General features: G+C 57.3%; 3 protein-coding genes and 1 non-coding gene across 9 annotated transcripts; 2 read left to right on the plus strand and 2 right to left on the minus strand.

Moving 5' to 3' along the window:
- Positions 1-379: 379 nt before the first annotated feature.
- PCGF2 (polycomb group ring finger 2) lies at positions 380-7,528 on the minus strand. 4 transcript variants are annotated; one of them, XM_040653175.2, is made up of 11 exons: positions 7,442-7,528; positions 6,136-6,293; positions 2,847-2,975; positions 2,625-2,721; positions 2,383-2,438; positions 2,227-2,277; positions 2,027-2,135; positions 1,691-1,739; positions 1,500-1,598; positions 1,334-1,414; positions 380-781 (listed from the first exon to the last, which is right to left on the minus strand). In XM_040653175.2, the coding sequence occupies exons 1-11, from the start codon at positions 7,492-7,494 to the stop codon at positions 470-472; spliced, it is 1,194 nt and encodes a 397-aa protein (XP_040509109.1). In that variant the 5' UTR covers positions 7,495-7,528; the 3' UTR covers positions 380-469. The 4 variants fall into 4 exon arrangements, with proteins under 4 accessions (XP_040509109.1, XP_040509108.2, XP_015154996.2 ...); XM_040653174.2 differs by having other exon boundaries at positions 7,316-7,528; XM_015299510.4 differs by lacking the exons at positions 6,136-6,293; positions 7,442-7,528 and adding an exon at positions 5,670-6,009.
- On the plus strand, positions 6,002-6,075 carry TRNAN-GUU. Its single transcript has one exon. It is a non-coding gene; the product is annotated as a tRNA-Asn (tRNA).
- Positions 7,529-7,747: 219 nt separating the features above from the next.
- On the plus strand, positions 7,748-10,538 carry PSMB3 (proteasome subunit beta 3). The gene is made up of 6 exons (XM_015299521.4): positions 7,748-7,827; positions 8,100-8,284; positions 8,807-8,914; positions 9,298-9,475; positions 9,722-9,816; positions 10,407-10,538. Exons 1-6 carry the CDS (start codon positions 7,825-7,827, stop codon positions 10,453-10,455), a joined length of 618 nt encoding a protein of 205 aa, XP_015155007.1. The 5' UTR covers positions 7,748-7,824; the 3' UTR covers positions 10,456-10,538.
- Positions 10,539-10,855: 317 nt separating this feature from the next.
- On the minus strand, positions 10,856-27,979 carry PIP4K2B (phosphatidylinositol-5-phosphate 4-kinase type 2 beta). 3 transcript variants are annotated; one of them, XM_015299518.4, is made up of 10 exons: positions 27,499-27,979; positions 20,796-20,893; positions 20,498-20,594; positions 18,830-18,982; positions 17,960-18,106; positions 17,658-17,696; positions 16,450-16,563; positions 15,945-16,203; positions 15,484-15,587; positions 10,856-14,920 (listed from the first exon to the last, which is right to left on the minus strand). In XM_015299518.4, the coding sequence occupies exons 1-10, from the start codon at positions 27,673-27,675 to the stop codon at positions 14,840-14,842; spliced, it is 1,269 nt and encodes a 422-aa protein (XP_015155004.1). In that variant the 5' UTR covers positions 27,676-27,979; the 3' UTR covers positions 10,856-14,839. The 3 variants fall into 3 exon arrangements, with proteins under 3 accessions (XP_015155004.1, XP_046760420.1, XP_040509274.1); XM_046904464.1 differs by having other exon boundaries at positions 25,555-27,525; XM_040653340.1 differs by lacking the exon at positions 27,499-27,979 and adding an exon at positions 25,344-25,510.
- Between the last annotated feature and the right edge of the window lie 14 nt (positions 27,980-27,993).

The following is a 27,993-nucleotide window of genomic DNA, read 5'->3' on the forward strand; positions in this document are numbered from 1 at the left end:
CACACATTCACACACACAGCTCCGGGCTGGAAGGCACCGCGGTGTGTTTGGGCTCACGCAACTGCGGCGCTCACAGCGAAACCAAAACCATTTGCGGCACCGTGGTGAGGTGCTGGAACAGCTGCCCAGAGATGCTGCGGATGCCCCATTCCTGGAGGCGTTCGAGGCCAGGTTGGATGGGGCCCTGGGCAGCCTGGGCTGGTATGAAATGAGGAGGTTGGCAGCCCTGCCTGCAGCGGAGGCGGGGGGGGGGTTGGAGCTTCGTGATCCTGGAGGTCCCTTCCAACCCATGCCATTCATTTGAAAGTACCCGAGCTCCCCTCTGTGCCTCACCTGCATTCTAAGCCCACCCGTAAAATAGGCGTGTTCAATCTGCAGCTCCCTCTGTACACGTCTCTCTTTATAGATGCACATATATATAATATATAGAGCTATACAAAACCAACGCGGCCGCCCCCCCCTCCCCCCGTTAGGTCAGCGCGGACCCCGCGGGGCCGTGAGCCGCGGCTTTGCGGCAGCGGGAGGGGGGCAACGGGGGGCAGTTCGAGGCGCCGTGGGGCGCGGCGGCGGCTGTGGGGCTGGGAGAGCCGTGGGGCGGAGTGCCGGGGCTGGGTAGGGAGGGCGGAGTGCGGGGCAGCGTGGCGGGGCTGTGCGCTTTGTCGCTGAGCGATTCGCACTCGGAGGCGCCGCTGGTGTTGGTGCACTCCGAGGTGGGCGGCTGCGGCAGCTTCAGGCGCTTGCAGGTCGGCTGGACGCGGTATTTGAGCGGCAGAGGGCCGTTCTGTGGGGGGAAGGTGGGGCAGAGCGTGGCACCTTGCACCCTGCGTGCCCTACGCACCCTGTGCACCATGCACCCTGCACCCCGTGCACCTTGGACACCCACTGCTCCATGCGCCCTGCACACACCTTGTTGTGCTCCGTGCGCCCTACACGCCCTGCACACCCAGTGTCCCATGCACCCCGTGCACCGTGCACCCTGCATCTTGTGCAATCCCATGCACCTCATGCCCTGTGCCCCCTGTGCACCGTGCACCCCACATCCCACGCATCCCGTGACCCATGCACCCTGCATCTCATGCAGCCCGTGACCTGTGCACCCAACATGCCATGCATCCTGTATCCCATGCACCCCATGTCCTGTGCACCCCATGGCCCATGCCCACTGTGCACTGTGCACCCCCTGCACACCCCAAACTGTGCCCCACACACCCTGCACCCCATGCACCTTGCATCTTATGCATCCCATGCACCTCATGCCCTGTGCCCCCTGTGCACCATGCACCCCACGCGCTGTGCACCCCATAGCCCACGCACCCCACATCCCCACACTCACCCTCCTCCAGGGGTAGATGTAGGCGATGTCCATCAGTGTGTAGTACTCCCTCAGGGGCTCATCTCCATAGAGGACCTCCACCTGGCGCAGGGGACAGCATCAGCGCCCCGGGGCGGGGAAATGGGCAAAGCCGGGGGAGGGGAGAGGGGGCAGCATGGGTGCTCACCTGGTACTTGCTGGGCACGTCCATCTTATTGCGCAGGAACTTGGCCAGGTGCATGACGGTCATGGCCGCGGGGCAGCGCAGGAACCGCACCGCGTTCCTCTGGGGGAGAGGTGATGCTGAGCCCCCCCTGCAGCGGGGGAAGCCCACCCCCCACCCCGGTGTGTCCCCGCTGCCCCTCCCCCCGCGCTCACCTTCTCCTTCTCCAGATCCCCGTTCTCGATGGTCCCTTTCTTCTCCTCTCTGGGGGGGCAGGAAAGCAAAGAAGGGACAAAGCTGATGGAAAACGCAGCCCCCGTGGGAACCCTCCGTGGGTAAGAGGGGGGAGGACATCCTGGGGGGGGGGGACACCTCGGGGCCTCTCGCCGAGCCCCACGCACACAGTGCTGCATCTCTGACACCGAGTGCTGCTGCTGGGGACGTGGGGCTGAGCCCTGCGATGGGCCCTGGATGCTCCCAGCCCCACATCCCCGCCCCACATCCCCTTCCCGACCCCCACCCCACGTCCCCGCCCAGCAGCGAAGCACTACCTGGCTCCCTCGTAGAACTCAATGGACAGACTGACGATGCCGTCCTCCGTCGGCTGCGTCCCGTCGCGCTGCGGAACCTCCCCGCGGTCCTCGTTGGAGCCGTTGGGCACTGATGGGTACGGGGGGAAGGGGAGAGTGGGGGGGTCTGAGCCGTGGGTCGCGTGGGAGGGGGGAAGGGGACCCCATGGGTGGGCACTCACCCTCGGCCACGGGGTACGCGGCGTAGAACTCGCGGCGACGCTTCATCTCATCTGTAAGAGATGGGGATGAAGGGAGAGGAGGGCGGGGGGAGGGGGGGCACAGCCGGGGGTCCCGCAGCGCCGACCCGCACCGCACCGCACCGCACCGCACCGCACCTGTGAACAGCCCCGGGACCAATTTGTACACCACGTCCTGCAGCGTTCTGTCTGACCTGAGGGGAAACGAGAAACGGCGGTGGGGGCGGCACTTCTCCCCCCATCCCATCCCACCCCATCCCACCTCCCCTCACTTCATCTCCCCCCACCTCTCCCACATCCCAGCCCCACATCCGACCCTCCCCCCCCCACCTCCCCCCCGGTGGGGGTCACCCAGCCAGATGTCCCATCACCCCACGCACCTGATGCTGAGGAGGGGTCTGGTTTTGTGCACCTGGGCGTCGCACATGGGGCAGTACTTGTTGGCCTCCAGGTAACGCACGATGCAGGTTTTGCAGACTGCGGGGAGAGACGCAGCGCCCCACTGAGCGGGGCAGCACCCTTTCCCCCCCCCCCCCCCCCATCCCCCATCCCTTCGTCGCCCCACGGCGGCCGCACGGCGTGGGCCACCCGCGCCCACTCACACGAGTGTAGGCACTCCACGATGGTGGCGGCGTCGATGAAATACCCCCCGCACAGCGCGCACATCAGGTGCGGGTTCAGCTCGGTGATCTTTATCCGGGTGGTCCTGTGCATGTTGCAGCAGCTCCGCCCTTCGGGTGGGGGAGGAGGAAGGGAAGGGGGGGACGAATCGGTGCCAAACCGGGACCCGTTCTGCCTCCCGCTAACAGCCCCGGAGCCGCACGGTGGGCAGCGCCTGCACCCCCCGCACATTGCCCCACACCGCCCCCCCAAACCCCCTCGGTGCTCCCCCCCTCCCCCACTACAGGACTGCATCCCCGAGCACATCCCCAGAGCCCCTTTGCCTGCAGCTGCCCGGGCTGCACACGCACACGTGCACACACACACACACACACGAAGTGCACGAGTGTGCTTTGGTTTTGTTGGATGGAAGAGGCACTTCAGCCTCCGTTGCCTCTCTCGGTTTCTATAGAAACTCTGGAGTCCACGGCTGGGCGCTGCGGGCACCTGTGTGCAATGGGTGTGCACGGATGGGTGTGCACGGATGGGTGTGCATGGATGGGTACGTGGGGATGGGTGTGAACAGGGAGTGGGTGTGGATGGGTGTGAACAGGGGGTGGACACGGATGGGTGTGCACGGATGGGTGTGCATGGATGGGTATGTGTGGATGGGAGTGCGTGGGTGGGTGTGAACAGGGAGTGGGCATGGGTGGGTGTGCATGGGTGGGTGTGCACAGAGGGGTACGTGTGGATGGGTGTGTGTGGATGGGTGTGTGGGGATGGGTGTGAACAGGGAGTGGGTGTGGATGGGTGTGAACAGCGGGTGGACATGGATGGGTGTGCATGGATGGGTACGTGTGGATGGGTGTATGTGGGTGGGTGTGAACAGGGAGTGGGCATGGATGGGTGTGCACAGAGGGGTACGTGTGGATGGGTGTGCGTGGATGGGTGTGCACAGTGGGGTGTGAACAGGTGTGCACAGAGGGGTGCGCACAAATGGATGTGTGTGGATGGGTGTGCACACGGGTGTGCATGGATGGGTGTGCACAGCAGGGTGTGCACAAAGTGGTGTGCACAGATGGGCGTGCATGGATGAGTCTGTGTGTATGGGTGTGCATGGATGGGTGTGCTCACAGGGTGTGCACAAAGTGGTGTGCACAGATGGGCGTGCATGGATGAGTCTGTGTGTATGGGTGTGCATGGATGGGTGTGCTCACAGGGGTGTGCACGGATGAGTTTGCACAGAAGGGTGTGCACGGAGAGGCGGGCATGGATGAGTTTGCACAGAGGGGTGCGCGTGGATGGGTGTGCACAGACGGGTGTTCAGGGAGGGGTACGCACAGATAGGTGTGCACAGAGGGGTGTGCACGGATGGGTGTGCAGGGCCAGCCGTGCACGCGCAGTGCCCCGCAGCACCACAAGCGCTGCCCGCTCCATCCGTGCCTCCTTCGCAGTGGGACGGCGCAGCAACGGCCCCAAATCACCGCAGTTTGATGGTTTCCATGGCAACCCCCACTCCGAGCAGCCCGAGCGAAGGGCGCGGATACGGGCAGCAAAGCGCCGCGCTCGTGGAAAGCAGCGCGGGGTGCGCGCGTGGGGGTGGGCGCGGGGCGTGGATGGGGTGCGTGCAGGGCGTGCGTGGGCTGTGCAAGGGGTGTGTGATGGAGCTGTGCGTGTGCACACGGCACGGACCCCCCCCTCCCCACCCCCACCGACGCCGCCCCCTCCCCGCGCTGTCCCGCGGGTATTTCCCCTTTGCGTTCCCCGTTGGGGCACGGGATGCTCCTGGCCGCCCCCCGCTCCCCCCAGTCAGGAGCTCCCCGGGCCGGTGAGGGCTGCGGGTCTCCCTGGGTGGGGGGGGCACAGAACCACCGGCACAAACCGGTTCCGCTGCGCCCGGTGCGCGGTTTCCTGCGGGGGGCGAACGCAGCCCGACCCCCCCCCGGGTGTCACACAGCGGCGGGGGGGGGTTCTGTCCCGGAGCCCCCTCCCCAAACCCCCAGAGCGGTGTACTGGGGGGGGGGGGGAAGGGCGTCTCAAAGTCACCGCTCCGTACGGACGCACCGGGACGGGACACGCGGCGAACCGACCCCCCCCCCCCCCCCACCGACGGGACCCCCCCCAACCCCCGGCAGTGGGTGACGCTGTACCGGGACGCGGACACGCGCGTCGAACGGAGCGGGTCACATCCAACCCCCCCCCCCGCTGTGTCACCCCCCGGCCCAATGGGGGCTGTTACCCCCCCGCTGCCCGCACCCTTTGTACCGAGGCCGACCCCCCCCCCTCCCTTCCCCGCGGAGCTGTCAGCGCCCGACACCCCGCGCCCATGGGGGGGGTCACGGCACAAGGCGGGGGGACGCGGCCATCGGCCATCTTTGAGCGCGGAAAGAAAAGGGCGGGGGGGTGTGGGGGGGGCGCGGGGGGGGCCCGGTCCGTACCTGCTGGCTCTGCCCGGCTCGGCGCGGCTCGGCTCGGCGCTGCGCCCGGAGCCCTTTTCTTTCTTTTTTTTTTTTTTTTTTCCCTCTTTTCTTTTCTTTCTTTTCTTTCTCCCGTTTCTTTCTTTTTTTCCCCCCTTCCTTCCCTTCCTCCTCCTTTCTTTTTTTTTTCCTTTATTTTTTTTCCTCTTTTTTTTTTTTTTTTTAATTTTTTCCCTCCTCCAGCCGCCGCCAGGCCCCGCCCCCCCCACTCACGTGACCTCATTCCTTTGGGGTGTTGCGGAGGAGGGGAGTGAGGGGCTGAGATTGCGGCCCCCCCCCTTCCCCCCTTTCCTCCCCCCGTTATGGCCCAACGGAGATCCGGGACCCCCCCGCGGTGTCACCACTCACCAGGACCTGCCCTCCTCACCCCCCCGGGGTACCACGGGCCGTGCGCGGTGCTCGTGGCGCGGAGGGAGGATGGGGAGCAAACAGGAGGGGGGAAAATAAAGGGAAAAGGGGGAGAGAAAGGGAGGGGGGGGGAAAGGGGAAAGGAGAGAAGGGAAGAAAGGAAAGGAATAGGGAAGAAAAAAAGAAAAGGAGGGGGGGAAAAAAAGGCAGGGAAAGGGAAAAAGGGAAATAAATGTAGAGGAAAAGGAAATAAAAGATGGGGTTTCACAACGCCCCCCCCGCGCTGTCAGCGCACCACTCAGGGCAGCGGCCGCAGCGATGCTCTCAGCGCGGTCTCTGTGGCGCAATCGGTTAGCGCGTTCGGCTGTTAACCGAAAGGTTGGTGGTTCGAGCCCACCCAGGGACGGGTCGCGTTTTTTACCTGCGCTCCGTGCGTTTGCTTTTTTGTGTGTTTTTTTTTTTTTACCTCCTCTCCGACCCGAATCCGACCCGACCCGAATCCAACCCGACGCGGTCCCCGCGGGCTCGCAGCGCTCTGCGCCGGGTCTGCACTTCGCTGGGAAAACAAAAGCTGAAGGGGATCCAAAATCTGCCCTGCTGAAGTCCTCCTCTCTTACAAAGCCTCTGTGAAATAGATGGCACAAAGCTGCAAAATCTATTCATCCTCCCGGCCTGTCCCGGTCTTGTTTTCATAGCAGAACTAATGAAGTTCGTGTTTTACTGCGGGGTGTGAGGCAGTGCCAGGAGCTCCCTGCTGTTCCCAGCACAGAACCACGGGCTGTGAGCCCAGAGGGGCGGGATGGGATGGGATGGGATGGGGGTAGGGACGAGGTTGTGGTTGGGACTGGAGTGGGGATGGGAATGGGATGAGATGGGAAAAGGGATAGAAATGGGATGGGGATACAGGTAGGATGGGATGGAGTGGGTTGGAGATGAGATGGGGGTAGGAACGAGGCTGCAGTTGGGATTGGGGATGGGAGAGAAATGGGATGAGACGGGAAAAAGGGTAGGGATGAGATGGGCATGGGATCGCTTCTGCCCTTCAGGTCTGGCTGGCAATGGTACCCAGGGGGATCGCTGCCCTGAGCCATGCGGGGGGGCTGCAGAGGCTCTGAGCTCAGCCACAATCTGCCTCTCATTTCCGCCTGGCTTTGGTGCTCCTCTCCTCAGTGAACGACACGTTCCTGCCGGGCTTCATTCCCACAATAAACCTTTTACAATGGAAAAGCCTTTAAAAATCCAACGGCAGAGGGACGGGCTGAGCCTGTGGGGCTCAGTTTTGGGACAGGCGCTGCTGGGGGGGGGCGGCTGGGGGGGTTCATTGAAACCAGGCTGGTGATCTGCTGTGCGTTTTGAGAGCGTTTCCAAACGCACGGATCTCTCTCCCTTTGGCACTCCCTGAACTGAAACATTGAATTCTGTCCCCTCCAGGGCTGAGCCGCTGGGAGACTCTGCTGCACCGTTCCGGACCCATCAGCCCGCACTGCTCCCGCACCATCAGGGATTGGAGGAAGTCGGACCCCTCGTGCCCACCAACCCCCCGCCCCCCCTTTGTGGGTTATGGTACCGCCCAGCTGTGCAATGCTTCTGGATGGACACCCAGCTATGCCGTGTCCTGCATGCATACCCAGCTGGGCAATGCATACCTAGATGTGCAATGATGGGCGTACACACCCAGCCGTGCAATGTCCCTCCGTACGTGTGCATCCGTGCAATGCTCAGCGTGCACACCCAGCCGCGCAATGCCCTGCACACGTCCATCTGTGCAATACCTGCTATGCACACCCAACTGTGCAATGCTCCCAAGCCGTGCAACGCCCTGCATGCACACCCAGCCATGCAACGCCCTGCATGCACACACAGCGGAGCACCCGCCCCCGGTCCGCCCCGCGGTCCTCCACCGTCCCGGCATGCCCCGCTCGCTATGACTCTTCATTTTCCTCCCCCCTTTCCTCCCTCTCTATGGTAGCAGCCAGCCTGGCTCCGCCCCCCAGCGGTACACTCCACCAATAGCGTGCGGTTGATTGACCGGAAGAGCGCGGCGGTGGCCAATGGGAGGAGGAGGAGGGCGGGACAGCGGAGCGGCGGGGTTGAGGCCGAGGCCGAAAGCGGAGCAGCAGTGCGGGGTTTGGAGGTTGTCTGTACAGCCGGCACCATGGTGAGCGCCGGGCCGGGGCACCTCGGGGCTGGGACCGGGGTCTGCGGAGCCACGGCTGAGCGAGAAGCCGCGGGTGGGAGCTGAGGGGGCCGCAGCGGTTTCTCAGCCGGAGCTGCGGGGGCGGCGCGGTGGGGGAAGGCCTCAGTGTGGGAACCCAAAGGCAGAGCGCTGGGGGGGCGGCAGGGCTGAGCGGTCCTTGTGGGGCTGGGGGCGGTGGGATGTGTGTGGTTGTGCCCCTCCCCACACGCTGTACGTGCTGCCTTCTCTTGCAGTCGATTATGTCATATAACGGCGGGGCCGTGATGGCCATGAGGGGGAAGAACTGCGTGGCCATCGCCTCCGACCGTCGCTTCGGGATCCAGGCACAGATGGTCACCACGGACTTCCAGAAGATTTTCCCCATGGGAGAAAGGCTGTACATCGGGCTGGCAGGCCTGGCCACGGACGTGCAGACGGTGTAAGTGGTGCTGACCCATCTGTGTGTCCCCAGGCCAAGCCTGGTGGAGGTGCATTTACAGGAACACCGATGGCAGCCCGTGCCATGTGCATAACGTGAGGAGGGTGTAACAGGTGATACCGGCGCTCCTCTGGCCTCCCTTCACTGGGGTTTTTTGGGCTGTTCTGAGACGAGTTGAAAGAGTCTGGTTTGGTTCACGCTGTGCTCACTTCTGACCTCACATGTACGTGTTGGAATGTTTCCCTGATCTTTTATTGCTTGTGTTTACAAAACTTCTGCTTATGTTTGCCATACAAGAGTGGATTCTTCATTTTAAAAGTAAAACAGCATGTGATTTAAGACCTCATTGCTGCTAGGAATGAATAACTTCAAATATAAAAGGGAATTGCACCTGGGGTACCTGCTTCTCTCAGGCACGCATTGGGAGCAGCTGGTATCTCTGTGAGCAACTCAGGCCTGGTGAGGATGAAAGCAAAAGGAACCTGCTTGGGCCTTAATGCTGATGGTCCTCTCTTCTTGCAGAGCCCAGAGGCTGAAGTTCAGGCTGAACCTCTATGAGCTGAAGGAAGGGAGGCAGATCAAACCGCAGACCTTTATGAGCATGGTTTCCAATCTGCTCTACGAGAGACGGTAACTGTCAAACAACTGAGTGCTGTTTGTGTGTTGGCAAAGGGCACAGCTGTTGGAGCCTATGTGATTCTAAAGAGCTGGGAGGCTGAGGAAAGCTCCTTGTAAAGACTTGTTTTGATGTAGGAAAAGGAAACTTTCATTTATTGACAGTGTTATCTTCACTTTCCTTGCCAAATACTGATGGATTTTGTTAAAATACTCCACTAGCAGCAAAACTGTATTCACTTTGCCATGTTAAAATCGTAGTGAGATGCTTCTAGATCAGTCTGAAAGGTCCCCCACCAAAAGTGCCAGTGGGATATTTTCCTTGTCTGGATGTTTACGTGTGACCTGGAACCTCTTCCAGATGGTTGGACCGTTTTGCACTCTGTTTTTCTTCCCAGGTTTGGACCTTACTACACAGAGCCGGTTATTGCTGGCCTGGACCCCATAACACACGAACCTTTCATCTGCTCCCTGGACCTGATTGGCTGCCCCATGATAACTGAGGACTTTGTGGTTAGCGGCACCTGCTCGGAGCAGATGTATGGCATGTGTGAGTCCCTCTGGGAGCCCGATATGGTGAGTGAGGCAACCAGGTTCTGCCTGGATCCTGGGGTTCTGCCTCCTGCTGTTAGCTGGGGAAGCAGAGAGAAGGTTGGATGGACACCTCTGTCCTTGGATGACTCGGGAGAATAAAGGCTGTAGCTCACCGCAGCCTGTAGGAAAACGCTTGGCCTCTTGATGATGTTTTGGGGGGGGGGTTGACAAAATCTGGTGACTCAACATCCAGTTCTTAGACCAACTGAAACAGCTTCTCTTCTTCAGGAACCCGATCACCTCTTTGAAACCATCTCGCAGGCCATGTTGAATGCAGTGGACAGAGATGCCATATCTGGCATGGGGGTAGTAGTGCACATAATGTGAGTGCTGCTTTCTTTCCCTTCCGAACAGAGGTAGAGTTTCCCAACCTGAGGGTTAAAATCGGGTGAGGGATTGGCTTCCCAGCTATCTCCAGTCTTGCTCCTTTTCAACAGCATTCTTAGAGCAGAAAGCATTACTAAGTAGTGCTTTATTTCCCATGTATGCTTGCTGTTGCTGCAACTGCAGCAGTTAACTCTAGAGTTCAACTCTCACTGCATGTGGATTCCCTTGCAGCATTCCCATCCGTGTTTAGTAGCACGTTCCCTTCAATGGAAGTAGCACTGAGCAAGAGAATGCTCTTTGCCACAGCAGGATGCAGGGTTAGCTTTCTGGCTGCAGTCAGACTCTCATCAGATGCAGCTTATTTTGCTCGTGGTGCTGCTGCCCAGCGCTGTCCCCAAGCATTGCTGCTGGCTGAGCCTGCTCAGCTCCCCTGGGGTACAGTGACAGGAGGAGGGGGTTTGCTGAGGTCTGACAGCCACCTTACACGATTCTGTATGTGCACACTGCACCTTGCAAGGAAAATGATGATCTGCAGAGAAGTACTTAACACGGGTTTGCTAATAGTCTTCTCTGTCTCCCTCTGTAGTGAAAAAGACAAGATCACCACCCGGACCCTGAAGGCACGCATGGATTAACCCAGCACAGCTGTTCCTGTCTCTCTCAGCCCGGTTTCCATGCAAGTTTCTTTTTTTTAAATAAAACTCTCTATTGTAGTGAACTTTCCTTTTCTTGAGTCCTAACAGTGGGATTGAGTCCTTCTCTCTAAAGCTAGCAGAAGGAGCTTGGGTTTCACAACACTTATCTTTCTCTCTAAGCCACCAATGTTAATCTTCCTCGCTCCACCTGTATGTGAGCAGCAGCAGCATCTCCTCCTGCTGGCTCTGAGTGGTTCTCGTGTGCATCACAATCAGTCCTTGGGAGCACAGAGCTCTTCTCCAGCTGTGGTTAATCCAGGGCTGAAGGTGACCACACGCCCCATGCAGTAGCAGCTGGGCGTCAGAAGGCTCTGAAGAGGACAGCAAGGAGGAACACACGTACACAAAGTTTTCATTTTATTTTTCTCTGCTTGGAGACTCATCTCGTAACATGCATGCATTTCAAAACAGTAACAGTGTCTCAAACTGCTCCTAGCAAACAGACAAGCACAGAGGACTTAAAATTCCTATTTAAAAAACAGCAGTGAAAAAAACCTAGAACGCATTATTATTATTATTATTATTTTTGTTTCGTTTAGTTTTCAACTTAATTTATTCACATTTGTTTGCAGTCGCACTGATTAGCCCTGCCCACCCCCCTCTCAGGACCTGTGTTCTACGCTCCCTTGCCCCAACTCGATCCCCTGCACTTTGCATTGTGCAGCTGGACGGGGAGCAGTGCGGGCTGTGAGTGATAAAACCAAAACCACGGTCAGCAATGAGCGAGCAGAAGTTGGTCCTCCGTGCTTTGCCATTGCTGTTCCACAGGAAAAGAGCAAGGAGAATCAGTAGTGGCTGATAGAGGTCGTGGAGAGCGGCTCTGCAGGAGTAGGGCAAGGTGACAGCGAACCTGAAACGGTGCTGGGAAGGGGAGAGGATGCTGTTGTAACAGTGATCCATCGCACATTGGTTGCACGGTGTCCCAAACTGAGGTTTAGCACACACTGACTGCTGTGCCACCTCGGGGTGGGACACAGAGCAATGCAGCTCGAAGGGAGGCCTCTGTAAAGACTGCATAGCAGTCACAGGACGGAGGCAGCTGCTCTGAGATGAAGACAATCCCTATTAAACACAGCCTGCAGCCACCAAACCGCAGTCGGAGCTCACAGCCGGGGCTGTGCAGTGCCCTGCAGGGACGCACGGAGTCTTCTCTCCCAGCTCCTAAAGTACAACTCAGAGTGCTTTCAGTGCTCCTGCTGGTCAGGGCACAGCAGCTGGAAGCCAGGATTCACCGGGGAAGGTGGGGGGGGACAGAGCACAGGGATGCAGGGAAGCAGAAGCCACCGAACCACCCTGAGTTCCACGTGAGGACCTTCACAATCACGGCCTTCATATTGAACACGGGGTCCCTCCGAGATGGAGAGGGAAGGAGTGCACCGCTCCCTGCAGCGAGAACTGAGCTCCCACTGTCACTGCTCACGTGTTGCCACCAGCAGGCTGACCCCTGGTGCTGACCCCCAGGGTGGTGCTCCCTGCCCCCCCCCCCCCCTCCCCGGACACACAGCTCCCACTTTGGGGTGACCCCATCCTATCCTTGAGCGTTTTATCTTGCACCAGCAGGGCAGCGCAGCGCTCAGACACGCACTGCTGCGCTCTGCCTTCCTTCTCCCCTCTCCCCTTTGCCCCACGACCCCCCTTCGAAGCAACTCAAAGCAGATTTCAGTGCTCACATTTCGACACATCAGAGCCCACCCTGGGACAGGCAGGGGCACAGGGAGCGCCCCCAACCCCCCCCTGCACTCTGTGGGGCACATCTACAGACACAGCTACCTACATCCAGCACAGCACAACTAAACTCACACCAGCAACAGACAACAAACGAGCACGAGCAGCTGTAAAACCAGAATGGAACGGGCCAGGCTTTCTTAAATACTCGAGTTAAAAAATCATAACGACGACCTAAAATAAGGTTTCAGAACAAAAGAACAACCGAAAACCCAAAAAGTCCCTTTTAAAAACAACGTATTTGCAGCTTCACCTCTTGTTCTGGTAAGAAAAATACTGTCTCGACACGAAAATGAGCATCTTGGACACAATGCCACCTCCCCGAATGTAAACAATATACGAAACGCTCACGTTGAACGAAGTTACACAGCTGGGCAACACAGCATCGAGTGAGAAAATGGCATTTGCTTACAGGGGCAGGGCTGGGGAAGGGCTGAGCTGCAGCCCTCCAATTCAGTCCCAGCATGAGCTGTGCTGGAGCGGAGTAACACAGCTCAGTGCCTGCAGCTCATGGACCCCCCCCCCTTCCCCTCCCCACCGCCCCCAAACCCCCTTTTCCTCTTCCTTTAGATCAGTCTTTTATAAATACGTGCTTTAAAGACCATGGGTTTCGAAGGAGGGAGCTCAGTGCCCAGGACAGCAGCAAAGCTCACCGGGCCAAAGCTGCAGATCCGATGCAGGTTCTTCCAACTGGCAATGGGTGTTTAATTCCTAACGGGTGGTAAACGTTTAAGTGCTTATTTTCTCTCTTTAAAAGAGCACAGCGACCAACGTAATGCCCACAGCACGGCCGTGCCCTCCCGTCCTCCCTTTCTAAAGCGTTCTCTCAGCTGCACTCCTTCTAAAGGCTGCCCCAACTCAAATGACCACAAAGGTCCGTATCCCTCTGTGACCCCCAACGGTCATTTCTGACCCCGTGAGTGCCCTATTTACAGTGTGCCTCCATGGGCTGAAGCTCGAGGCCCTTCTGCCCCCTCCCAAGCTGAGATTGGTGGCACTCACACTGCATCACAAGAACTGCCCCTATCCTACATCCCATAGCACAGCCCATGGGAACATCTGGGATGCATCGAGCACCAGAGATCCCCCGAAAGGAGCGAGCCCTGAGCAGCACTGCAGCGCATTACAGCACGGGGCAGACATCCCAAAGAGCTTCATCCCAAAACAAAGGCATATGTGAAAACAGTTCAAGGCAGATAAGCAACGCACTGCGACGGCGGGTTTTGTTCAGGACGCTGAATCCTGCCGAGAAAGGAAACGAAGGAAGGAACCCAAAGGTCCATCAGCGTCGTGCAGTGCTGAGAATGGAGCCCACAGAAGCCTCACAGCCCGGCTGGGAGAAACGGGATGCCGTTCAGTCACATCAATGAGCTCCAGTGGGGAAGGGAAGGGGGGAGGGTCAGCATTCCCATCCTTCCATAGTGCTCAGAGAGGAGCACACACAGCCACAGCTCCGGGCACGGTGACGCCACCATGGCAAAAACAAACCCGTGAATGCACAACCCTCCATCAGGATGTGAATCCAAGCATGCCTGCTGCAGAGCGAGCCGATGAGGAAGACGCAACGTTAGCTGGATTAACACTGAACTGCAGACGTGAAGCTACGAACCAAAGAGACACAGCAACTCCCAGCTGCTGTGCACAGGGAAGGGTTGCAGGTAGTCAAGGTGGTCTCCCACACCTACGGGGACACAGAGCTTTGCTGCTTTGTCCTTGCACAACGCCTTCACAGCTGGCCAATGGACAGCACGCTGGGTCCGAGCACATCAGCATCTGATGTTGTTCAACGTCTCTGCTGCTTCTCACATTGCTTCCTTCGGCTCCGGGAGCAAACACCTCTCTTAGTGATCATCTTTGGTAGATGTTCATTTCCCTCATCTTTCTTGTGAATCGAGTGCAGATACAAAAAACAAAACAAAACAAAACAACAACAACAACAAAAAAAACCCCATATTTTTTGTTACTTAAATTAACCAAAAGGTATAAAGTGTCCCAGTCTGAATTCACCCACAGTTCAGCGACTCCTCCTTATCACTGTAGTATTTTCCATCCTCCAGACGGTGGGCGATATTCCTTCCAATCCTTAGCACGAGGGAAGCAAAAGGGCTTGCAGGCCTTTCTTGCAAAGACAATTTGATGGTGATTAATTAAGAAAAAAGAAGAGTAGTTTGTGGCATCAGGCACTGCTTTACTCCAATGAAGGTGAGCTGAGCGACCCTCCCGAGCAGCGCCTCGTGTCACATCCCTGGGAGTCCCTTGGTCAGAGAGGAGGAAACACCGTCAGGAAGAGCAGTGCTGGAAACAATGCACTTTTCTTGTTTTAAAAAGCCCTCGAATTGATGTCTGGGCACTTCTGTAACAAAACACCCCCCCCTTCTCCCACCTGGCTGACGTGGGCTGTTGGAGGGTGCATCGAAAATGTGTCTTCTCTGAAGTCACGCAGTGCCACACACTCATTCTTGCTCTCTCTCTCTCTCACACACACACACACACACACACCCCACATGCTGCTACAGAGTCTGTTTTAGTGTCACAGGCTGCGTTCTCTGCTGGCAAGTAGCCCCTCTTCTCTTCGTGCTCCTCTGAAGGCTGGAGATGACTATGTCAGGATATTGGACATAAATTCATTGAAGCGTTTGGAGTACTGCTCCGGGTTCACGGTGGAGATCTCTGCCCCAGCCTGCAAGGCAGAGAGGAGAGATGAGAGTCACAACAGCCTCACTGCATGCAGAGCTCACAGCGGTGCACAGCGGGAGGAGGGAGGACAGCGTGGAGCACTGCCTGGCTCTGCTGGGAGAGACCCACAGCAGAAAAGCCAACAGCTGGAGAGGGCTGGAAAGATCCCCAGGGAAAATGGTTTTAGCTCCAGCTGCATTCTCCTGCAGACTGAGTCAGAGCTTTGGAGCTGTGACCTTATGGGTCAGAGACGTGGAAAGAGAGCGAAAACTCCCTGTCCCATTGAATTGGGGTTTTCTGGAGCCCTGTGAACAGGTCTGGCTGCAGGAAGGGGGCTGGGCACCGTGCCTGCCTGCACCCAGAGCATTCCTGCCCCACCAGGCTGCTGCTGCTGCCATGCAGGGAACTCGGGTTGGTGAGGGAAGTGCTGCTCTTGGACGTGAGATCTTTGGGCAACGTCCAGACTGGCACCAAACGCACGTCAGGAAGCACCACGCACACACACAGGCATGCAGGCAAAGCAGAAGCCTCAGAGCCCATCCTCCCTGCAGGGATCAGGCTGCTTACCCCATGTTTCACTGTTTTGGCAGCGTGTGCAGCTTTCTTCTTTGCATCGTATGGCGTAAGAATGTCTATAATGGCCATGAAGTACACTTCCTTCTTGGGGGCACCTAGCAAGGCAAGAGAGTTGCTAGCACACCCTGAGCTGTCAGCAAAGCCCAGTTGCATCCCTTCCTCGAGAAACAGCAGATCTGCTCCAATGCAAACAGCAGAGAAAGCAAGGCAGGGGGAGCTCTGCAAGGGGCAGAGAGGGATGACTGGAAACCGCACGCCAGAGACCCACACACACACTCTGAACACTGTGCTGCTCCTCAAGCATCACCTCCAACATTCAAACTCACACCACCTGCAGACAGGGACAGCACAGGAGAGACACTCGGGATGGTTTCTCTCTCTCTATGGACCGTTCTCCATTCCCTTTGGCTCACACAGACCACAGGATGCCTCCAACATCCCACAATACTCACTGTCGTGGCTTTTCATGGCATAGACATCAACTGAAGGATCAAACTCTCCGGGCCCAAAGAAACGAGGGTAATTGAGGAGATTGCCAGGGCTGTCGGGGGGAGTTCCATACGAGGAGATGGGGTTGCCTCCAAGGCCATCATTCTCACACTCCTCATCCTCTGCCCGATCCTCCACTTCCATCTCTTCCTGCTCTGCTCGGTCAACATCGTGGATCCCAACCAGCAGGCTGTAGTCCATGATCTTCAGCTGAGCTAAGAACTGGGAGAAAGCGATGAGTGTGAGATCACAAATCCCGCCCTACTCTCCTGGCATCCCCCCTAAGGGAGCGCAGCATTTAAACCCATATTAACCCCCACAGAACCTATGTGGGAGCTCCAAGCTGTGCCCTCAGCCGTGGGTATAATCCTGTGTGCCTTCTGCCCACTGCTGACCTCTGTGCCAGGTGGTGAGGGTTCAGTTACGTGAGGCACAGCCAGACTAAGAGCCATCCCCAGGATACTTTACCTCCACGTCCCGCTTCAGCTTCTCCAGGAAGTTCTTTTTGCTCTCTTCCCCAACATGCAGCTTCTGCCCCTCATTCAAGAAGTCGTTGTCCTTGAACGTTGGCAGGTCCTTGGCCTGGAACAAAAATCCCGTGTCAGATTCCCAAACCTGGATCCCTCGAGGCCAGAGAGCACACTGATCCTTAGCAATGCAACCACTGCTCAGCGTGGGGCAGCAGTGGAACCTCCCATCTGTTCATAAGGCCTCATCCCATCCACTAATCAGGAAATGGCAGCAAGCAGAGCACAACGTTTGTCAATGGGTCTGTGCACCTCCGTGCTTCCCTTCATACCCTGAGAACAGCTCGACTTGAAGGACTGCTGGGAAGAAGTGTATGCTTGGCAGCTGGGCTCCAGCCCAACCAGCTCCCAGAATAGAAATGTTGGTTCCTGCCTGGGGTTGGGGGGGAAGATTGAAAACAAAACTCTTCTTTCCCAAAAGATTCGAGGAAAAAGAATGAAAGCTGCAGTTTGGAGGAATTTGTCTACAGGAGCCCTTATGGGGGATGTGGGGGAATGCACAGCCCTCCTGTGCAACTGGGGGTTCCATTATTTTGTTCTTAGAGTGATATGTGAGCGTGGTGGCTTTATACAGACCTCATATGAATGGACTGAGACAAACTGCACACGCAGGAAAAGCTGGAGACCGAACAGGCAGCGAGCCAGGGACGTTTGGGCACCACGAAGCTGTGCCTCAATGCCAGAGCTTTTGGTGCAAATGCAACTTCCTTTGCTCGTGCCAGGGATTCAATTTAGAGGGAGCTGCAGTAGACTTTCCCCTGTAGCCTCAAACCTGCAAAGCTCACGTGCAAAAAGGTGTGAATTCAACAGGGCTTTTCATGGCAACGTCGGAGCTGAGGTTTTGCAGGGCAGGACTCCCAGTTGTAAGTTCCCCTCATGGCAACAGAACCCGGATTTACAAACACGCTGAGACGTGCCAAGAATCCAAGGGGAGTTGGTTTGGTTTATAGAAGCAGCTGTTGCAAAAGCAAACCGCTGACCTGCCTCAGTTTGACACATTGAGGAGTGTAGTGCACAAATGTGGGTGGGACAGGAGCAGTGTACCATGCAGGGCCTGCTTTGTTTCCCCTGCTCTGAACCCCTTTGGAAGAGGGAGGTCAGCTGGATCCCACCCGCTCCCCAGGTGCAGGAGGAAGGGACAGTCCGTACCTTCTCCTTGTCGCTTGCTTCCCTGGACACTGTTGAGCCCTAGCAAAAGAAGGAAGAGAACGTTGTTGCATTCCCAAGGAACTGATTGAAACCATTTAATTCATGCCTGAGACAGTTACAGTCCTCCCTGGTGCAGTGCAGACCACTTGGGGTAGGGGAACGGAATGACATTTGAACCTTAAGTCCCACACAGAGCCCCCAGAACCCGACCCCCTGCAACACAAAGCAAAGCCCAGGACCCTCTCACGCAGGGTTACAGAGACCACCCCTCACCCTGTTGGGCACTCTGCTCCCACCCTCACCTTCAGGTCGTATTTTCGGTGCACTGTCAGCCTGTGGCTGAACACGTTTCTGGTAACCACCATGTAGGTTTCCACTCCATCCACGGTGAGCCGGTACATGCCGAGGAACTGGGGCAGAAGGGTGTTCCCATGGCACTCCACTATGAACTGCAGGGAAGCAGGAAGGGAAAGGCAGAGAAAGGCATTGTCACACAACACCCATTGCTGGTGGAACACAAGCTCAGCAAGAAGCTGATAGGGAAGCTTCCAGTTCCAGCCATCTGACACCGATGAGAAAGGAAAGGAGGCTTGCAAATAGCTCTTAGCATCTCAAGAGGAGCAAGCTGGGGCACTGTGAGATGTTTACAGCCCTCAGCTGAGATAGAGCATCTCATTGTGTGCAGGCCCAGCCTGCTGTAACAGGCAAAGTGTGCACTCCCCCCACCCGGTCACAGCAGTGCAAGCCTGCTGCTGGCAGCATCTAACATCAGCTCTTTGGTTACATGGAAGTAAAGTGCAGATGGACTGGAAGATGGACGGACAACAGCAGAGCACTTCCAGCTGTGTCACCTGCCTCCTCCTTGCTGCAAGCAGCTCTGTCCTCCCCGTTCCCTTCACAAAGCCTAATTCAAAGCATTGAATTAGCATCATGTTCACAGGTCTCAGATAACAGCAATCCATAATTCATTGCTGTAAGGGACAGGGTGAGCGGCGAAGGACTCAGCAGTGTGAAGGAGCAGGCAGATGTGCCCTCATTGGCTCTCAGGTGTTCCTGAGTGCTGCTTTCTTCTGCAAAAGCCATCTGCAAGCTGTGCCACAGTTCCCCAGCACATCACAAGGTGCTCCCAGAGCATGTGCCACTTCCCCTGCAGGGCTGCAGACTCACCGTACCTGGTGGTACTTCTTTAAGATGTTGTGCATCTCTGCTACATCCTCACTCGACACGGCCTTAATGACAAACCTCCTGTCGTAGGTGGTGAGGAACCGGGCCCCACATCTGCCCTGGCTGTCGCTGTTCACGGGGGCACTTCGTGTCACCGAGTTCTGAGGGAAACAGAAGAAAATCGTGGGGAGGAGAGGCAGGAGCTGCCACCTCCCTGGGGAAGGAAGCAGAGCGGTCACAGAAGGCAGGTGGGTGCTCAGGAGCACCTCCACGGCCCAGCTCTGTCAGAAGGTCCCGAGGATAACACCAAGAGTTAAGTAAAAAGGGATGAAAACAATCCTCCACTTAACCTGGCCACATTTTCAATGCTCAGGAATTCTTTACGGGTCATCCTGAAAGCAAAACCCACCCCGAGCCCGATCAGATGAGAAGGACTGTGGCCATGGACAGCTTGGCAGCACCCACCTTTATATCCCTATCTCCACCCTGAGCAACAAAACCCTGCAGCTTCTCATCGTAATCACAGCACTGCTGGAAAATCCCAACTCCCAACCCATTCAGAAGCCATTCTGTCACCCACCAATACAGGCTCTAAGCATTTCCTGCTTGCAAGCAGATGGGGAGAGCTGAGCTCTGAAACACAACGGCACCGACATCTAACAGCAGTCTTAAGCTCGAGGTGGACGTGCATTTCAGGGCCGGGCAGTGCACTCTGTGATGTGTTTTAAAGCTGTGTGTGGCTCTGGTCCTCCCACCTTTGGGCCCTCTAAGGAGCAGACAGCAGAGGGAGCCTGCTCTGCTGCAGACACACACAGGCTGCAAAGAGGGATTTACCACTCGATGCTGCAAGCAAGCACAGAGCTTTCCTTTCAGAAGGAAGCATTTAAAGCCTTTAAAACTTTAATGAAGCAGGGGAACAACTCTGCTCCTGCCAACGGCTTTAGAAACCATCAGGAAAATAAAAGCAAACAAAAGAAACCTCACTGCTCGCTGACATTTGCAAACGAGTCTGTGCTGCACGGTTTAATCACCCCTCACCTCAAAACCACAGAGCATTTCTTGGAGTGGAGATGGGAGGCAGAAATTGCGACCACATATGGACATTACCAAACTCGCAGCCCTTAGGTTTACTTAATTCCCTTCCTGTCATTCCCACCTCCTCCAGCTCTGGGTGTTATGTTTAGCATCCTGGCTCGCCTCCCGCTCCAACCATCACGTTTTACCCACCTGAATTCAGCTCAGTGAATGCTCTCTGCTTTCTGCTCTAAGCACTTCCAACAGCCACACCGCTCTGCTCAGGGTGGGAGAAGCAATCCTTCATCCCCTTGGTCTGGGAAGAAGGGGTGGAGGAAGGGATGCAGGTGCTGCACGTCTGCTCCTCATGCTATGCAGAACCACATCACTGTTATCCCCCAGTCCCTGCCTGCCTGCAGCCATCTGCTGCCTCCTATTCCATGCCCAGACTGAGCTCTCACCTTTTCACCCTGCAACTGCCCACTGCTCGGCCCGGAGAGATCCACCCCACTGCTGGGAGCCCTCACAACCCATTCACACCGTGATCATAAGCCCTTAAAGACCACAAAAAACCACCGGTGTTGCAGTTTCTCCCCCAGGTCGGTTATTGCATCACAGGGAAACGGGTCAGGACAGCAGGGAGAGGGGAAAAAAAAAGGTACCTGGTAGTCCTGGTCATCGATCCCAAACCTTTCCCGGAGGTTTCGGAACACCAGAGGACAATACTCCTTAAATTTAAAGCGACTCGGCAAGTTTTCCCTAAAGCAAAGCAGGAGAAATATTCCCGTCAATGATCAGCTTATGAAATCAAGCAGTCCTTCCCACACCTCCCTGCTAACCATGCAGGATCCCCCAGCACAGCTCTCCAAGCATTCGCCCTCGTTAAGCACTGCTTGCTTCTTTGCACGCCTCCAACCCACAGAAGCACGGCTACAGGTAGGCTGGGAGGCACACACTCACTTGTTGAACAGATGATTGTCCACCTTGATCTTACTGTAGGCTTTAAAATCATCAGGCATCAACATGACGGGGACGGGGACGTTGCTGAGTTCGTTGATCTGCAAGAAGAAGGAAATTGAGACGCAAAGCCCAAACTCCACTGCCCTGCATTTACCACCAATGGGTTTACGGAGATGCTGAGTGCCTCAGAGTCTGTGTTGGAAGCAGTATTGCCCAGCAGGCTCTCACAACACCGTGCTGTGCTGAAGGAACCTGGTGAACGCTGTGGCTTTAAGCCCCAGAGGCAGCTCATTGAGCCCAGCACACTGCAGTACCCCCCAGCTCTCCCATCTCATCACCCATGGCGCAGCACGGAACGGACACCAAAGCTGCTGCTGCTTCATCTGTAGGCTTGCTTTAAACAAACCACGCCGCATCAGCCAACTTCTCAGCTCTGCCCATCTCAGCTGCACAGCATCAGCCAGCACAGACCCGGGGAGCACAGCACAGCTCCCCTGCGGACACTGCTCCTCTGTTTGCTGTCTCCCGCTGCTCTTATCCCACCTTCCCCAAAGGGCTGAGTCACTCCACGAGACTGTTTTTGCTCCTCAGTCACGCGTGGCGGCCACAGGAACACAGGGAAGCAGGAAGAAGGAATGTTGGTTCAGCTGCTGCTGTACAGATCAGCTCACGCTGCAGCAGTGGAAGCATCTGCAGTAAGGAACGTGTGCCTGGGCTGCCCCGACCCACACAGCACAGCCAGGATGCACACAGCAGCATGAATTCCTTTCCTGAGGGCAGCCTCAGCACCACTCAATGATAGGGATACCTGAAGGATCAGCGCCATCCGACCTGCATGCTGCATTTAGGAAGTGATTCTGTCACAGCAACGTTCCCACAGCTATCACACCAAGCAGCTAACACTGGAGGGATCACAGAGTCGTAGAATGGACCATTGAAAAGGACCACAATGACCACCTGGGTTCCAACCCCCCCCTGCTATGTGCAGGGTCGCCAATCAGCAGACCGGGCTGCCCAGAGCCACATCCAGCCTGGGGATGCAGGGATGCAGCCAACCACGCCAGCAGCTCGGCATGGCCGGGAGCAAGGCTCACATTGTGCCCCAGCACCCAAACCCAGGCAGCTCAGAGCACTCCCAGCACGCCTGGGAAGCACAGGGCATTTTCCTGCCTCCAGGGGATGGGGATTCCTCAGCCCAAAGAAACGGGCTCTGCTTCAGGGATCCTCCTCTTGCACACTTATGCACTCAAAGGTGCTGCCACATCTCCAGCAGGGAGGTGCAAGAAGGCACGAGGGAGCCACGATGCGTGGCACACTGCTCCGTGCAGGTCGTGGCTCTGCAGATGCACGGTGAGCTGTCTGCTACACAAGCTGAGCCTTCCACAGGTGGCTGTTCTTTCACATCCTGTCCCCATCGTTACCAATGGGAAAACAGAGCAGATTTCACACACGTCAGACTGGGCAGAAAGACACACATACACACACACACACACACACGCTGCAAAGAGAAAAGATGACTATTTTCAGAGACAGCCATCCCACACAACAGATAAAGCGGAAAGGAAAGCAGCCCCTGTTCTGCTGAGAGCACAGCCCTGCCCAGCAGCAGCACGAAGGAGCATTAAGCACTGCCACGAAGTGCTTTGGAGCGCACAGAGAATGCCACACCAGTGAACAATGCCACAGGCATCACAAAGAAATTAAACATGACGCCACAGGCCTCCCATTGCTTGCAGTCAGTGGAGCAGGAAGGCTGGCACCTGGCTCTGCAGCAGGCTGGGTGCTGCACGGAGCTGCAATGGGAGGCATGGGGGCAGCCCCCAGCCTCACACTGAGCTCCTCCTGCCAGGTGAAGGGGGAAAGAGAAAACAGCTCATTCTGCACCAAGCCACCCATTACTGCTGTCTGACAGCAGGGGAAGCCCGGCAGCACAGCTCTGCACACTCTCAGCCCTCTTTCTCAGCACTGGGAAGGCACAAACAAGCTGTTATCAGCTCCTTCCAGCGTGGAGGAAGGGTGCTGAGACGGAGAGGGAACAGCAGCTTGGAGGTTTTTTCTCCTCCCTGCCAGAAATCCAGACAGAGACGGGAGCAAAGTGAGATGTCACGACGTCTCCTCACGTCCTCGTTTCTGCCAAAGCAGAAGAAACCTCAAAGCAAATGTTGTACCTGTCGTGAGCTTCCTGACTGGCAGAAATAGCACCAGGCTGCCTCTCGTCTCCTTTAAAAGATGCTCTCATGCTTCCCAACATACAGCAGCCAGAGAAATCCCCCCTGCAGAAGCCTCTCCCCCTTCCAGCTGCACACAGCGGAGCCTTCTGGATGCTTCGGGATTCCTGTGCTGGAGGAGATGGGGGGGAAGGAAGGGATTGGTGCTGCGGATGCCAAGAGCTGCTTTCCCAAATGAGAGCAGAGAACAGCAGTGCTCCATAGGGTTCCTCTCCCGGTGGAGTCTGAGCAGCTGCTGAGAGCAGCGCAACCAACGGCGGGCACACGTTGGCTCTCTCACCTTCTCCCCAGGGAGAGGCGTGCAGGGGGAGATTATAAATAGCAGAGTGTGTCTGTGTGTATTTATGCTCCAGGAGGCAAGGTCGCAGCAAGGTGCCCTGCAGAGAGGTGCCCAGCACTGCCACGGTCCGGCCTGCCTGTGTCCCACAGACACTGCTCAGCTGGAGCACAGTGCCCACACCTGGAGCTCTGTAAGTCCCCTCTGGAGCCGGTGCTGCCCTCAGGATGGGCAGAGAGCTCAGGTGTGGTTCTTTATATGGATGAGACAGCAGCAGCCCCACCAGCATCAGCTCAGTGCAGGCTGCTGTGAGGAGCACAGAGAAGCCTTCCATTCCCCCAGCACAGACAGCCCTGAGCTGAAAGCACCGCTAAGGAGAGCACTGTGCCACCACCACCTGCATCCTGCAGCAGTGCACTGCACGTTGGTGCAAGGCAGTGCAAGCAGAAGCTCGACAGCCTCACGTAGCACACTCACACACACACTCACACACACACAGAGGCTCCCAGCAGAGCTCAGAGGGCTTCAAACCACAACACATTTAAGAGAGATCTATTGGCATCTTCAGCTCCGGTCAGCACGATGCTGTGTTTATCCATCTATGATGCCCCCGTGCCACCAAAGCCAATTCCTTTTCAATACTCAGGGACAGCCATTGGAACGTGACTTTGTCTCAGAACCTGACCGTAGTCTCAAAGTAGCAATTACCATCAGTAAACGGATGGGAAAATGCAATTTGTTTACTAACGACATCCCAACGACGGGGTGTGACAATCTGCTCTCCAGGATCCTTCACCACTAAATCGCTTTGCTCCTCTTGATGCCAACCAAAGTGTTCTGAATGGTGGAAGTTCACAACACCCCGGGGCAGAAACCCCTTTAACGCAGAGCAAAGCCACACCTGCAGCAAAGCTTTGCAGCACAGGACAGCTGGGCAGCAGTTAGGGGGAAAAAACACTATTTCCCACAAACTGGAGCACGATGAAGCAGTATGGGAGCTAAGAGAATCTCCATGCAATGCTGGGGAAGGGTGAATCTTGCAGCCAATTCTATGGGTGCTCCAGGGACACCAGCATGCATTGAGAGAGAAAAGCAGCCCTGAATGAGAGCAAACACCTCTTCCAAGCGTGTTGGAGCCTGCTGGGCAGCACGGTGTGGGTATAGGGGGGGGACAGCACAGCCCCATCACCACAAGGAGCCTGGAGAGGGGCTTTAACAGAAGGTCCAGGGGTGTGGAAGCTCAGAGCCAGCAGGCTCCATCGTGCTCATCACCACTACTGCCATATGCTGTGCTCTCCTGAGGTCAATTAGAGCCAGGGCAGACAGCGAGTGCAGGAAAGGCCAAACACACACACAACACAGCTTCCCCCGCGCCAGCACTGATTTATAGCACTTCAGCATTTGATACGTGGCAGATGCTGCTCTGGCTAGAGTTAACATGGCAACACCAAAAACAACGGTGCGGAGAAGGGAGAAGCGTGCTGCAAATCCCAATGCTGCTCCTTCCCTTGAATGCTAACGAGCTCCGCGCTGTGCTGCCTGGCACCACTCCTGCAGGTCCTGGGAGAGCAGCAGGAGCTGCAGCAGCAACCGGAGCCCCCCGGGCAGACCCCCATTGCCAGCAGAGATCTGCCCCTCTCAGCAGGATGGGGTTTCTTTAAGGCCATCCCTATTGCATGCACAGAGCACAGTGGGACCAACAGCCCCGGAGGAGCGCCGTCACACCGCAGACTCATCGCACAGTGCCCCCTCCATCCCAGCACATCACACAGTCCGTGCGTTACAACCGTTCCTATGGTTTCCTGTGCATCACACAACAGCACTGCCTTCATCCCCGTGCTTCCGAGATGGCTGCTCCCCTCCCAGCACCACCCGACCTTCCCTCTGCCACTGGAGCTCCACGCGGAGCATCACACCACGGAGCTGCACCGCCTCTCCCAGCACCATGACAACAGCAGGCACAGCAAAGCTTCCCCAGGAGCCGTCTCCACGCTCGCTGGGTTTCACGTCGCAGGTCAGGAGCTCACAGAAAGCACCACAAACCCAAAGGTGAGCCCTGGTGGCTCCGCTCGCTCCCATCTGCACGCGTTCTCCCAGCTCCTCTCCCCCCAGCACGGCTCTCTGGCTCCAGATGTGGCTGCTGAAGCGATACCACCCACGTCTGGCCCCGTTCAGCAGCCACAGCCGCACCCATGTGATGCTCTGAGCTCAAGCATTGGCTCAGGAGCACTGGGACAGCACAGAGCCAACTCACAATTCACATGGAAGCGCTCAGAATGGCTGTTCCAAAAGCAGTTCCTGTGCTCTGCACTAACATCACTGCTCTGATCCTCTCCAGACCATCGCTGCCTGCACTCGCACCAGCTGCTAGCAAGCTTGTTTAAACACAAGGCAGGGCTGCGCTGCTGCCAGACTCAGTTAATGGACCCGGGGGAATTTCTTCGGTCAGCAGAGATGGTGGATTGCATAAAATGGTTGTTTGTTTCCCTTTATCCACGAAAAAGTTCATCTCCAGCACCAGCTCTTCTGATGGGATCGGGCTGATAGCGGCGCGCCCCCCACGGCCTCGGCGTCCGCTTCTCCTTGGAAAGCTGTGCACCAGAAACCAAACGTGAAACAACCCCAACAGATTTCTGACGAGGTTCCAAGGCGCTCCAGCAAACACCCATCAGCCACCCGGAGCCGTCTGCTTGAAGAACATAAAGCAATCCCACCTTGCACACGAGCAGGGCGCCGGCGGCATCTCTCGGGAGCAGAGCGGGATGAGCAGCTGCTCGTGTGTTGAGCAAACACAAATAGTTTGGCTCACAGCCTGCCCTGCTCACCACTGCAAACCGAGCTGCAGGAATGGGAGCTGGGGAATCCCTGCTGCCTGCACCGGGGTGGGGGGGGAGGTCACAGCTGAGATGTTCTCCACCCTTTTCCAGCTCCTGGGGGATACGGTCCTGGTTTCTGGCAGCAGCTCCTTCACAACGTGCACCCGATACCGTCCATGTGGACACAGCCAGCCAGGAGAACTATCAGCTTGCAGAAATATTTCACAGCCAAGCGCTCCCAAAGTTGCAGGCCCTGATCCAGAGCCTAAAAAAGACTCCAGGCTGCCCAGCCAGCCACAGGCGAAGGCGAGCTGGCAGCCAGCAGCCCTAAGAGGCCACAAATGAAAGAGAAAAGCCCCACCAGCTTCACTGCTTCTTCAGGGCTCCTAAGGGCATCGCTGATCAAAGCCTGGTTCAACTCATTGCCCTGCTTCTTGGGCGAGGAGCAGCAAGAGTTGGGAGCATCCTTTGGCTCGGAGAGACAACAGTGCTGAACTACACTGGGAAGATTCATTCCATCGTCAGGAGAGCTGGGAATATCATCTTATTTTTTCCCCAAAGTGTTGTTTATTCCTGCAAAAGCTAAACCCAGAGAAGGAAAGGGATCCAGGAAACGCCCACCAAGCCAACGCAGAAGTGAGTGCCTTTGAGCCTGAAGGTGTCTTAACTGAGGAAGGGATGAGGTTTCTTAGTTTTAACCACCTGAACATCATCGTTACCCACATCCAAGTGGAAAGGCAGGCCTCCCTTCCAGCCCACGCCAGGGAGAAAAGAGAGGTTTCCAGAGGAAGAGAGAAGGATGATTTTAGGAAGGTCCAATGGGGGTGGGCTGCAGTGCCGAACCATTCCCACACAGCAGCTCCCTGCTCCGTCCCGGGGCTTTGAGGGGAAACTGAGGCTGGCTCAGGAACACACAGATATGGCACCGCCAGCAGAAAGATGGGAGTCAAAGCAGCTCAAGGCCGGGCAAATCGGGCCCAATGATATGGGATGGAGCTGCGGGATCCCCAGCCCCCTCACTGAGATACGGCCCTGGGGCAGCAGACCAGGGGCTGTTGATAGGGCTGAGGGGGTGTCCTGGGGGGGTGTCCTCAGCTAAGCACGCCTGGACCACAGCATCCTACGGGAAGGGCCATTATCCCAAATGGCATTGGGGAAACCGAGGAGAGGGATGCTGGGGGGCAGCGCCCGGGGGAAAGGCTGCGGTGGGACGGGGGTAGGAGGAAAGGGGCAGCGGGGGAGGGGGCCGAGGAGGCTCTGCTCGAAGGGGACCGTGAGGACGATTCCCCTCCGAGGCCCCACGGCAGGCAGGGCGCTGGGATGAAGGCCGTTCTGCCGCGTCGGGAGGGCGGGGGGGGTGGGGGGGTCCGCGCGCTGCTCACCGTATGGTTGGCCCCCCACATGAGGACGCTGAGCAGCGGCTCCGAGGCCCGGAACAGCTTCACCTTCTGGCACACGAAATGTTTCTTCTTGGTCTTGGTTTTGCTGGCGCTGAGGGCCGAGCCCAGCGCCGCGCCGCCGCCCCCCGCCGCAGAGCCCCCCGCGCAGTTCGAGGCCATGGCGGCCTCCGTGCGGCCCCGCAGAGCCCCCTCCTCTCCCGGCGCTCCCCTACCAGCGCCTCCGCATGGCACCGCCCGGCCCGGCGCACGCCCCTCTCCCCGCAGCGGTTCCGGCCGCCTCTGTCACCCCTGGGGCCGGCGCGGCCCCCTCCGCTCCCACCTCGCTCTCCCCGCGGCGGTTGCGTCCCCGCCTCCCTCCCCCCCCTTTCCCCGCCCCTGCGGTGGTTCGCTCCACCGCCGGCCGAGCGCTCCGGCGCCGCTCTGAGGAGGCGCCAAGATGGCGGAGGGCGGAGGAGGAGGGGACGGGGAGGTGCCATG

This window comes from Gallus gallus, chromosome 27, assembly GCF_016699485.2.
Source record: "Gallus gallus isolate bGalGal1 chromosome 27, bGalGal1.mat.broiler.GRCg7b, whole genome shotgun sequence".
NCBI lineage: Eukaryota > Metazoa > Chordata > Aves > Galliformes > Phasianidae > Gallus > Gallus gallus.

Bases quoted from the DNA above. Each gene is read 5' to 3' on its own strand.
- PIP4K2B (XM_015299518.4), bottom strand. From the start codon at position 27,675: ATGGCCTCGAACTGCGCGGGGGGCTCTGCGGCGGGGGGCGGCGGCGCG. The intron at 20,595-20,795 runs GTGAGTGTGTGC...GCTTTGCTTTAG, and splicing joins GACAATCATCTGTTCAACAA to GGAAAACTTGCCGAGTCGCT. The intron at 16,564-17,657 runs GTACGGACTGTC...TTTTTGTTCCAG, and splicing joins AAGCAAGCGACAAGGAGAAG to GCCAAGGACCTGCCAACGTT.
- PSMB3 (XM_015299521.4), top strand. The intron at 9,476-9,721 runs GTGAGTGAGGCA...TCTCTTCTTCAG, and splicing joins CCCTCTGGGAGCCCGATATG to GAACCCGATCACCTCTTTGA. The intron at 9,817-10,406 runs GTGAGTGCTGCT...CTCCCTCTGTAG, and splicing joins GGGGTAGTAGTGCACATAAT to TGAAAAAGACAAGATCACCA.
- PCGF2 (XM_040653174.2), bottom strand. From the start codon at position 7,494: ATGCAGGGCGTTGCACGGCTTGGGAGCATTGCACAGTTGGGTGTGCAT. The intron at 1,740-2,026 runs GTAGTGCTTCGC...CTGCCCCCCCAG, and splicing joins GAGTTCTACGAGGGAGCCAG to AGAGGAGAAGAAAGGGACCA. The intron at 1,415-1,499 runs GTGAGCACCCAT...CCCCTGCGCCAG, and splicing joins ACGTGCCCAGCAAGTACCAG to GTGGAGGTCCTCTATGGAGA.